This window comes from Mus pahari, chromosome 2, assembly GCF_900095145.1.
Source record: "Mus pahari chromosome 2, PAHARI_EIJ_v1.1, whole genome shotgun sequence".
NCBI classification, from domain to species: Eukaryota; Metazoa; Chordata; class Mammalia; order Rodentia; family Muridae; genus Mus; species Mus pahari.
In genome coordinates this window covers 115,753,078-115,765,566 of record NC_034591.1, presented here as the reverse complement: position 1 = coordinate 115,765,566, position 12,489 = coordinate 115,753,078, and the positions used below count along the sequence as shown (strand labels likewise).

Here is a 12,489-nt window from a genome sequence, read left to right as displayed (position 1 = left end):
AATTGTCAGTGTGTGGATCACAGTGGCAGACCTGCTAGCTATGGGCACATCCTACCCGTCACTTTGAAAGGTGTTTGAAAATAATAGCTCAGACGCAGCACAACCGAACCCAGAATCGTGTCGTGACCTTTCCCTTTGTTTAATTTGCCTCAAGGTTTGATTTCAGGGCACAAGGATTAATTGAATATGCCTAATAACTAAATGCTCATTTGGGACAGAATCCATCAAAATATAATTGGCATTTGATTTTTATGAAGGGAGAAGGAAATCCACTCAGCTGTCGAGGATGCATTTGAAGGATCTCTGACCACTCAATGCATTATTTTTAGCTTCCTTTATAATATATATTAATTGCAAATACTTGAGCATTTGAACATTTTCCCGGAGCACTGCTCGGAGAGACCAACTGTTTTTGTTACTGCTCCTCTTAGAAAGGCGGGGAAGGTTATTGGTCTGCTGTGCAATAATTTACTCCTCTTTGATATGCAAACGATCCACGGTGAATATAAAAAAATCCTATCAGACTCATTTCACAGTTCTTAACCACTCGGATTCTCTGGAGTCCGTCGCCTCATTAGGCCAGTGCTCTCCAATGCTAGCATAATTAAAATCTTTAACAGTTTAGCAAAGTAAAGATGTTTGGCTGATCACGTTGAGATGATTATCTAGCCATTGTATTCTAAATGACAAAAATAAATTAAATTTAGACCTTGGCATTTTTTTTTTATTATGTGTTCCAAGTGAATATAATGCGCACCAGCCTTCTCTTTTCAATCCGGTACATTTTGGTTTGGTAAGAAACATGCCTGCTTCGGCTGTTGCTATCTAACCAGAAGATGGCTGGCTTTCTAGGAGAGCTGTGTTCCAATGGATGGATACAGTGAACTGCAGTCCAGACATACCGTTCTGAGGTGGAGTTGCCTTGTGGTATACAGGGCGTGTAGTTGCTTTTCTTCCTTAAGAGGAAGCTATCTCCTCTGCTCTTCTTAGGTGCAGTTCAGAACCTGTCTCTTCTGGGCGCATTTGTCCTAAAATATACATTGAATCAATGAAAGGATAAAGATGCAGAGGTCCACATACAGTGCTGAGGTTAACGTACTGATTACATCACATCTTAGAGATAAGAAGGGTCAACAAGTACTTTTTTTTTTGAAACCTGTCCATTTTGACCCCATGCAAACAAACAAGAGAACTTTATTCCTCTTAGATTATTTTCCTTTCCATTTTTATCCTGCAATGGCTCATTAGCATTGATCCCAGAAGTGACAGTAATAATAGTGTTAGTTGTATAAAAAGTTACACAGTCTTCGGTAGACATATCCATCAATTAAGCATGTGGTGCTAGAAACCAAAATTAATGAGGAAGATAGGTGTGTTAATGAAATAATCATAGTATAATCAATTTGACTGTTAAAAGTTGAAAAGCATTTCAGGGAGACGGTATGAATTCATAATTTATGTCTTAAAGTGATTAATAAAAACTATATTTAATAACAAAGCTATTTGTCATCATTTAAGACTTAAGCACAAAAATTACTCATTTTTGTGGTTCGTGTTGTCATGGGACCATGGTTGAGCAAATCTGTTTTGAGGCCTCCTTTGTGCCCAGAAATAAGCTAGCCCGTCTTTGCTCCCCTTCTAACAGCGGGACGCAGCCCTTGGATGGAGGGGGTGGTGCTGATGTGGAGTAGCAGTGCTCCGAGTCCCTTCCAAGGTGTCCGTTCTGTGAGGGGCCTTCCATGGCCGCTCAGTGGGAGGATGCACATACCACTGCCGGAGTTGCCTGAGCCGGGAGGGGGAAGAAAAGAAAGTTGTGAACACCCCAAGGCCCCCCTCACGCTTGGCTTTGTTTACTGACTCTTTGATTTAATTACTGTTTGAAGAGGACGGAATTAGCTGTTAATTGATTTGATTATCCAATTTGTTTGTTTCAGGCATGATTCCAACGGAACTGCAGCAGCTCTGGAAAGAAGTGACAAGTGCCCACACTGCAGAGGAAACCACAAGCAGCAACCACAGCGGCCTAGACCTGACCAGCACGTGTGTCTCGTCCTCGGCACCTTCCAAGTCCTCCCTCATCATGAACCCGCACGCCTCTACCAACGGACAGCTCTCGGTCCACACTCCCAAAAGGGAAAGGTAGGAACATGTCCGCCCCTGCCCGTGGTCAGCAATGTCTTCCACCCGGAAGGGGGAGGGGGGAGCAAGGTGGCCTCACCCAGTCCTGTGACTCTTGAGAAACCTGCTTGTGTTCAGGGGGGCTTGGATGCGCACATAAGCACTTCAGAATGTATTCGCTACGGTCCGGGTGAGAAAGCATCTAATTATCTTCACCTTTTCAACATGGAGTCCCCACTTTGTTAGGTCTGTACTTAGCTTAGGAGTCCTGGCAGGAGTCTAGGAGTTCCTCGTTGGAAGGGTCGGCTCTCGGGGCTTCCAGGCCAACTGTGTGCTCTGCCAGGAGCTCATTCCGTGAAAACCGAACGGCTTGGTGCTGAGCGTCTTCTAAGGCGACAGTGGTCTATGCTGTGGACAATTTCGGGTCTTGCTTTGAGTAAACAGCATTTAAAGTTTACACGGCTCCCCCTTGAAGGCAGGGAAACCCATGTTATTCATCATGTGTCCCTTAAGGAAGCACGCACGAGGCCTTTTCGGCATAGGAAAAGGGTTTTCCCTTTTCTCTAAGGAAAGATTTAAATGATGGTGAGCGGGACCGCAGCCCGCTTTCTCCTGATGGCCCTTGAGTTAGTGCTGTCCAGCTGGTATGTTCCTGTTTATAAGTTAAGGCTTTATATTTTCAATGCTCTGAGCTATTGAGGAATGACAGCTGAATCTTGGACTGCGTTGTGTTAGCTTAAAGTCCTAAGGAAATGAAGCCATTTGTTGATTCCGTTGCACCCAGAAACACTATTGCTAGTGTCTACTTGAGAAATGGAGTATATAAGGCTCCTCAAATAAACCACTTTTTTTTTTTTCCCTGTTTACTATTTTTGGACTCCTTCCTATATATCTCATATGTAGAGCTTGTAGGCATGGAGGGCAAGAAGGCGTGTACCAAGAATTTCTCATAATGAAATACTTTCTATCAGGCAAGAGCAAATGCTATGTTTTGTTTGTAAGTCCGAACGAAAAGTTGATATTTGAAAAATGCGGTCTCAGATACGGCGTGCAATTCTGCATAATTGTGCAGCGGTGTTTTGGGGGTGTGACCCCCTGTACAGTGTTGGCTGGATAACATAAATGGAAGTGAAAAACCCCATCACTTACAGGTTATCAGTGTAACTTCATAGATGGAGAGATTACCCCAGTGTTTGCGGTCATGGCCATGTAATAAACTCATTGCGCTGTCAATTGTATAAAAAGTATAGCATACACAATTATTTATAGGGCATGACCCTTGACAGTGATAATGTGTTCAGTCAACATGCTCACTGTATTGTGGTGTGGTGTGTAATCCTTAGTTCAGGATATTACTCCTACCCATAACCCCTCCCCACACAAAGGTATTTTGCCATGTTAGTCTGGCAGCAACCTCTGGCATCACGTGCTAGCTCATGCCTTGGTTGCAAAATAGTTTTGGTTTACTATTGGGCTATTTTGACTATCTCCTCACGTCTGTGGGAGCACCAGGTGACTGTACCACATGCGCTTGCGCATGTCACACATAGCCTGGATGTGTAGTCTTGTGCCATTAGGTCTTTATAGGTACTTGTGATGTTGTTCCTGTCTCAGAATGTATCCTTCCCGAGTGGCATGCACACACATACCATCAGAGATTTTCAGAGGTGAGGGTGGCACATGTTATAACTCACAACTGTAAGCCTCCTGGAGGATCTCCTCGGGATGTCTCTAGTAGACATAGGGAGAACGAAAGGATGCTTGAAAGTCAGTGGTCTGGAAGGAATGGAAGGGTGGGATGGTGAACAGGAAGGATGGGTTTGTAGCCTGGGCCAGACACTGCTTCCTGCGTTTACAGCTTTCCAGTGGTGACAAATACGTGGACCTGGAAGACAGTCTTCCATCTCGCCTTGGAATCTATTATAATGTCTTTCTTACTTTTTTTTTTTTTTTTAATTTCCAAGTAGCAAACCTTAGATGGCTTTAAAGAACAGCGCCTCGGCTGCTGCCCTTTGTGGTCCCAGCTTTCCCTGTCCCCAGGTTGATGCTGTCCATTTACTGCAGAGTGATTGAGTTACATCGTTATCCGTAGGCGAAGCAGAAGGCTCTGCACTGAAAAATGCCGACTGATGCACTTAAGGTATTTGTTGCAATCTTGTCGGCTGCTGTGGCGACTGCACAGATTTTCTGTGACACAGAAAACTCTCCCTGTTTAGATGCGCTGTGTTCAGTTTCATCCTAAAAGGTTACATATCTGCAGTCTGGTGATGGAACCGCAAGAAAGCGAGGGGGGGGGGGGAAGAACAGCCCTTTTCATGTCTTAAGACACATTTGAGAGTGAGTGGATCTAAGACACAGTCCAGTTCCCGGAGACTAAGTTTGTTTGATTTTTTTTTTTTTTTTTTTTTTATGGTCCTTATTTGTCTGCACAAATGTTGCATTTAATCTCATGCTAAAATTAGACCGTGGATCAGAAGAGAATTGAGACTTCCACGAGCCCGAATCTAGATCTGTGAACAGGCTGAGTTTTGGTTGCACATGCAGAGAGGAGGCAGCTAGGAAATTATATGATGTTCCTTACTCTCTCCATTGTCCCATGGTATATTATGTGATATGCTGCCAGTGGTGACTGGATTCAGAGGGAACTCCCAACGGAGGCACTTCGTTTTGGTTTGTGGTGAAGCAGAAGTTATGCCACAGGGGTGAACCCTCACCTTCCTTCAGCAGAGTCTGAACTGATTATAACACCCTATGTTAAAACTGGCTAAGTAGCTTTGAGCTTATGGAATTGATCATTCAGCAATCAATAGTCTTTTTGCTGGTTTTATATAGATACAGGTACTTTAAAATGAGTACTAGTATGCTTTCACCTTATCAGGATGTCTGTCTGTCTGTCTGTCTGTCTATTGGCAGTGCTGGAGACATGCTAGGCAAGTGGTTCTACCACTAGTTCTCAGCCTCTTACGATGATGTATTTTAAAATCCCTTGGGTGGTGGCCACTTCACAGAGTAAAAAGGGGAAGCAAAAGGGAAGGAATAAAGAAGTGGGGAGGGGTGGCTGAGGGGGATTGTCCCTTACCAGAAGTATCTTCTCACTCACATACTGGGCTGTCAGGGGGGCAGACACCTCAGGAGTTCTCCTTGCTGCCACAAAACCCCATTATCCATCACTCTTGAGAGAGGGCATTTGTGAAATACGGATCCTTACAAGCTCCCCCTTGACTGCTAGGGAGCACTCCTCTCTCTCTTCAGCCTCAGTCGCGGAAGGAGTAAGAGGCCTTGCCGCCCGCACTCACCCAGCCGTGCAAACCCCAGCCTGAGTTAGCAGCTTTCAAGGGGATCCCCCCCCCNCCCGAAAAGATCTCTGAGTGTCTTGTGCGAAAACTGGATGGCGAGAGATAGAGAATTTGTTGTTCTCGTTGTTGTTTTTAAAGTCGCGGGACGAGCAAGCCTCTCACCTGGCTCACACATCTCTGTGCTGTTTGGAAGCCTCCGTCTTCCCACTCTTGCCCCGTACGTTTTTTTTTTTTTTTTTTTTTTTTTTTTTTTTTTTTTTTTTTTTTTTTTTTTTTTTTTTTTTTTTTGCAGCTTCTGGGAGCAGCCGCCACAGCAGTAGCTCTGGGGTTTGGTGAGCTGCAATCTGTTAAGGAGACAAATAATGTGCTTGGCACTACACTCCTACTCCCCTCTTTAATTTGTCTTACACAAGGAAAATTATAATTAAATCATTCAGGGTAAACCCTTGAGTGTAGAGAAGGGAAGAGACACACTTTGGTAAAGATTGCCAATAGAAACCACTTCCCCGTAGCGCCGGGTGGAGATGTCCATCAGTATTCAGCAGCCTGTGAGGAGGAGGAGAGGCCCATGTGATCTGGGAGGCGGATGCCAGCACTCAGATCAAGGCTTGTTAAGATCCTGTCGTTGGACGGTCAGCGTTGTTAGAATTCAGTGCGGGTGCCCTGCTTCCCGCTTTGAGTCCCTCCTGACAATTTAATACTGTTTATTGTGCTGATTATATATAAAGCCATTGGTGCAATAAACACCCCTGTCGTCAGTGGCTCGGAGGAGCACGGGGAGATCAAGTTGAGCGTGCCCGAAGCTAAAGGAGAGATGAGCAGGTGTGCTCAAGCCTCCTTGCCCGTACGCTGCTGGCACGGAGTCGGAACCTCTTGGTAGTTAAGTGAGACGTGGGATGCCTCTACACATGAAGACATTACCTTGTTCACTTAACTTGTGGACCTGTCTCCCGTCAGGAAATTTCAAGTTTTGGTGTGGGTAAACAGAATCAACAGAATGCAAATGAAACGTTTATTAAAATGCTAAATTTAGTAAGCCCTTTGAGCTTCTTGGATCAAAGCAGCTATGTAAATACAAATAGCAATTACTACTTAAGTAATTGCTTGAATTAAAATTCTAAATATCACATTATATTATGGTGCACCAGGGAAGGGAAGGCACATTACATCAGTCCCTTCTTGCTGCCGGTTGCCACTAGACCTCTGTGTGTGCAGTGATGACTGCCTTTTATTCGTGGGACTACTGGGAATGCAGTGGGGACCATTGCCCCATTTCACAAATGAAGCAGCCGAGTTACAGAAATTACAGGGCAGCTCTGTAGTCGTATGCCTGATTCGTTCCGTAGCCAAGATCCAGATTCAAATCTGACTTTAAATTGTTTTTTTCATTTGGTATAGGAGTACTTAGTGAAATTTAAAACCAGTGCCCCTAAAAGAATATTTAAATTTAATCGCAGTCCAGCCAAACATCTATTAATGTGTGCAGATTGCAACATTTAAAGGAAAATAGGTTCCCTATTTATTTTTCTATAAATATAAATAGTTCCTAAGTCTTTTTATCTTTGATGAAGGGAGGTGAGGTTCATATGAGATAAATCACTTACGGTCTGAAATAGTACACAAGGATAAAAAAACAAATCGCCTGCAGGAAATACAGACAGACAAGTGCAAGCAAGCCTGTGTCCTTTACGGGTGTCCCCCTCGCTTTCTGCTCTGCCTTATAAATCTTGTGTGTCCTGGCTGAATGTATCATGCCGCCTTTCTTCTATGTCAGCTGCCTTCTTTCTGCAGTCCAGATTAGGAATGTTGTGTCCCACCCCGACCCCCACCATCCTCAGCTTCTTGACTTCAGCCATTAGCAAGTGTTTTACAGCAAGTATATAGCTCGGCTCAGCATTTGTTGCAAGACTTCCTTAAAGCCTTGGGATAGAAAGTGTTCTCTCAGCTCTGTAAACATTGTGCTTGCCTGGCCTCTGCTGGCTCGCAGGCCACCGGGCTCTCAGACACAGGTGACCCATACTGGAGCTCTTTGCTGTGAGGTCTAACCTGCCCTCTGTCCAGGCGTGGTATTACCTTCTGCATTTGCAGGCCCACTTACTGGCATAGGCCGCACGGTTGGCAGCCACCCTCACATAAACCCTGACCGCTTCTGCTTGGCTTCTGTGCTTTGGACTGCTCCAGCTGACTCTCAGCTTCCCTTTTTGATTTATGGCCTTGTAGGCACAGTGCTGTATGTTTGTCTGTATCCCAGAAACATTTGTGTTTGTGGTCTCTGACACTTGTGCACATCAGGGACCTTGGGAAGATGGGCGTCCCTGGTGCTTTGATTTACTTACCCTTTCAAGGGAAAAAAAAGGTAACAAACAAATGTTGGTTGATAAAGAAATGTTGGTGCCCTTGGCTGAATTACTAACGTTCTAGAAGTTTGTTTTCAGAACAGTTCTGGGCTCAGGAACCTTTAACTTTGCATATTCTCACAGTGACATTTAGGGGTCCAGTGAATCTGAAATTTCAGCAGTAAATTCAAGTTTCCACTTTTGTGAATAATACTTTCATACTGAATTTTTGTTTCTTGTAAATCACATTTTTTATATTTCTCTTTATTTAAAGCACTGAGAAAACTCACTCCCTAACCTCATCATTCTTTCCATTAAAGCATTTCTGAGAGACGCTGTACGATCAAATACCAGCTCTGCACTTGTTGCATCTACAAGCTGCCCCGTGAGACACTTAAGTGGAATACCACATGGGTGCACACTGGGAGATCCACCAGCCAAATTCAGTACCGCACCCCCCCCCCTTATTTCTGTAAATGCTTTGCTAGGATAGAGGTGTGCTCATTTGCATATTTTCATATTTCTCAAAATTGCAAAGATGAGTATTGTAAACCTCAGTCTTGTGGCCCATGGAGGGCAAAGATACTTAGCAAAGCAAAGGCGGAGTATGTCTTAAGCAGGGGACACTGTCTGTTCAGCCAATAGGCTGTTTCTCAGATCCTGCAGTGCGTGGTTTGCTTGTCTCTAGGTGTTGGGGTTCAGGACAGAAGAGGTTTTGTTGAGTGTTGAGCTTTCCAGGCCCCTCTCTGTAGGACTTGAGTTCCTTTGGTCTATTTAGGGAGTCTGTGAATTGGTACTGTCACACGGATACTCCGGCCATTCAAATGAGCTCACCTGGAGTTGTTTTGTGTCTTGAGAAGTCTTGACTTAGGAGTCTCAGACCCAATAAGCTTGGGTGGATGTTGTCATAGATTCCCCAGAACTTGGTCACAGGAGCCCATTCAAGTATTAGGAAAACAGCTTCACTAAGGCCATGAGCTGGTAGGAAAAGGCACATTTATTCCCATTAGTTGCTTAGCATCCTGGACATATCCACAGAAGTAATGGCTTGTCACTCATATGTGGGCTAGTAGACATTGCATTAGAAAGCCCAGTTTTGACCACTTCCTGTCCTTGAGTTGAGGCCCATGTTTTTTTTTTTTTTGTTTTTAATTTATTATATGTAAGTACACTGTAGCTGTCTTCAGACACTCCAGAAGAGGGCGTCAGATCTTGTTACGGATGGTTGTGAGCCACCATGTGGTTGNGATGGTTGTGAGCCACCATGTGGTTGCTGGGATTTGAACTCCAGACCTTTGGAAGAGCAGTCGGGTGCTCTTACCCACTGAGCCATCTCACCAGCCCGAGGCCCATGTTTTAGCTCTGTAGTCAGAGGCAAGAGTCATAACCTCTTTTGGGTTTTCTGTCTTTCTGTTCTTTGAGAAATCAGAATGCGCCAGGTGATGGTGATGATACAAAATGCATCGGTAAATGTTTGTGAAACTCCATGCCCAGTGGAACTTCAAGCAGAGGTCTGGGTCCTGATTTTTTTTTTTTTTCTTTTTTTCCTTTTTAATCCACAGTAGTTTTCTGGTCTCCTTTGCACAGATGCTGCCTCCAGACCGCAACAGATGTTCAAACTTGCAGAAGTTAGATCAGTAGCTAGTGACCACCCAGGGGACTAGACTAGACCCTAGGTCTTCCAGACCCTCAAGTACTTAGCTCCCAGGGGATAGCTCATCAGAACTACTATAACTCAAAGTTGGACGTTTGATTGGTCAGATTCAGAGGTCAAGACGTGGAGGCTATAACCCCCAGTGGCTGTAGTCTGTTTCCCAGCCTGCCTGCCTGTACTGCTTAGAGTTGGAAAGACTTCCAAGAACTTCCACAGTACCCATTGTCTACCTCACCTGCCTGTTAGGTTTCAAAGACGGGAGTGAAGAAGCTGGAATTCAAAGGTGTGCGTCAGAGTGTGAGGAGTGCTCCGACCTCGCAAGGGGTAGAGGACAGGAGGACAAGTGTTGTGTGGCAGTCACCCTTGGGCTCAGCAGCCTGTTGGCTGGCAAGCATGCTGCAGGGTGTGTGGCAGCCATCGCGCCCTGAGCTGCAGGGGTTTATTTATTTGTTTCATTGCTCCTAAGTGATCCTTCCGGGTCTCCTTAGAAGGAGGGGAGAAAATTCTTTCAGGGAAGTGTGGCACAGTACCTCATCACCTCCTGTCACCTACACATTTAGGGAGGGCGCAGAGCGGGAAAATCTGGAAAAGGTGAAATGCCACAGGGGAAAGGTTTGTAGATTTTTTTTTTTTTCTTGACTGTTCATTTTGTGAAATGATTAAAAGAAGGGGGGAAACCCCCCAACGATCATTCTCTATAACAGCTGTTGTATGCTACCTCAATAAAGTGCCTTTTACCATAACATAGCATCATTAGACTCTATAAATCTTACCCTGTTTATTGTGCTTAACTGACAAATGCTTTCCAATAAAACGACATCATTGGCGTGAGGAGTTATGTTCATTTTATAAGTTTCTCTTAAATTTAGATGATTTTACACCCCCCCCCTTTATGTTGGATGATACGGATCCCTAACTGTGTCTATCTGCCATGTTTTCCACTCCAAATAATATTTGAGGTCTTGTAGTCTTTGATCTTGTGGACACTTTCTTTCAATACAGGACCATTGCCAGTGGGAGTCACCTAATCTGTGGGCGGCACCCTCCCACTCTGGGGTTGCTGTCTCCCCTGCCTCCAAACCTATATTTGCATATATTCTAGTACTAACAGCCCACTGAGGGTGTAAAGAGAGTACCTCCCATCAGAGAGGTGTGAGAGCTTAGCTCAGGAACCCTTCCTGGCCCCTCCTATGGTACTGGGTTTTTACTCTTTACTTACAGCTCATGCGGAACCTCATCTGGATTAGATGAGGAGACATGGCTTTTCAGTGGGCATTAGCCATTGAGAGGAGAAAAAGAAGCCTAGAGTGTCCACCTAGGCTAGCATGTGACTTGGCTAGGTCCCAGTGTCATTCTCTTCTCATATAAATGGCAAGTTCCCATGTTCTTAAGTCAATACCGGGGCCAGTGCTGGGACGTCATGTTGTTGTCATCTCAAGATTCATAAAAATGCTCATCTGCGCTGTTCCCCAGCTGCTCTGTGCAGTGTTTGTTTTTTTGCATCTGTCTTCACCCAAGCCTGGCTTTGTGGGCCTTTGTAGGGGAGAAGCCCCTCTTGCAGGCTGGCTCACCGGGGCGATTCACAGGAGCGAGTTACATATGTACACCATCGCCTGAAGTTCTTTATTCTACTCCCTTTTGTGATCAGTCAGGGCCCGAGTATATTATAGAGTGTAGTCTCCTCATTAAAACAATAGTGAGAGCTCACAAAGGGAAATTGTTAATATGTGTTCCCGCCTGTCACTTCTGCCCGTGTGACTACAGGAGATAACCGCTCCTTTGGGAAACTACTTCGGGAATTGAGCAACACATCCGCTAGCCAGAGAATTCTCCTAACTGCAATTTTCCTTTTTGTGTGTACTCAGAAATAACATCCTTATGGGCTGCTCAGTGCCATGGCACAGACAGAGTACAATTGCCACAGCCCAGGTGGCGTTAATATGGGACAATCCCCCGGGCACATGTCGCCAAGAGTTGTACAGCTTGTTCAGTGTCTTCATCCATATGGCAATCTGTCCCATTCACAGAAAGGCATCAGGGCTGTGCCGGGTGGGGACCGTGGTCAATGTAGTGTGAAGAGTCAGGCTCTGTTCATGCCTCCTCCCTTGTCTGGAATATTTAATTGTAGACCAGCAAGCACTCACCTCTCTCTCTCTCTCTCTCTCTCTCTCTCTCTCTCTCTCTCTCTCTCTCTCTCTCTCTCTCTCTCCTCTCTCTCTCTCACACACACACACTCTTGTTAACCTATTATTCAGTTTCAGGAGCACACAGTTAAGTGAGCAGGCAACATTCTAGTGTACAAAACTCCCATGATGACTAGGAAGTCAGCTAACATCCCACACAGAGACCTTTCTAGGCTCTCGTTCAGGAGTAACTCAGTGTAAGCACTCCATGCTTGTACTAAAAGTCTTCCAGACACTGAAATGGTTTTCTTGTTCTCTGTGGTTTTTCTTCCTTACAAATTGTAAACGCTTTTATTGTCCAATTTGAACTGTTGAGCTAAATAATTCTGGCTTCTAAGTTGAAAGAAAGAAAGAAAGAAAGAAAGAAAGAAAGAAAGAAAGAAAGAAAGAAAGAAAGAAAGAAAGAAAGAGAAAGAAAGAAAGAAAGAAAGAAAGAAAGAAAGAAAGAAAGAAAGAAAGAAAGAAAAGAAAGAAAGAGGAGTGTGTGTGTGTGTGTGTGTGTGTGTGTGTGTGTGTGTGTGAGAGAGAGAGAGAGAGAGAGAGAGAGAACATTAGAATGGTGAGAGTAAAATGTGCCCCTGGAGAAAGTGGGGGACCCTCCATGACTCCCGAAGTGAAAGGAGGGACTTTTTAAAAGGCACTTGGGACATTTCACCAGAAGTTACCACAGGCTCCATTTAGACACTGGCCCCACATCGTGTTCTGCTTTTGTATAACTATTTGTGTTCTTGTTTGGTAAACAGACCCCATAGCAACTGTGGGCCATGATGTGTTCTACCTGTAAGACTTCCCTAAACAAACAGACTCTCATGACCTTCAACTTGCTGGCCTTTTATAGTCCTGGGGGAAGCGGTCTCCAGGCAGCTGGTCTCTGTCCCTCCTCCCTCTCCCTCTCCCTCTCC

The 12,489-nt window shown here is 44.8% G+C and overlaps 1 protein-coding gene across 17 annotated transcripts in view; it reads left to right on the top strand.

Moving 5' to 3' along the window:
- The window catches only part of Foxp1 (forkhead box P1), a 591,308-nt gene that overhangs the window by 514,657 nt on the left and 64,162 nt on the right, over positions 1–12,489 (top strand). For all 17 annotated transcript variants that reach the window (XM_029535519.1, XM_029535518.1, XM_029535517.1 and 14 more), the window contains one exon: positions 1,935–2,139. In XM_029535519.1, coding sequence (XP_029391379.1) covers positions 1,935–2,139 — 205 coding nt within the window. The remainder of the gene's footprint in view (positions 1–1,934; positions 2,140–12,489) is intronic.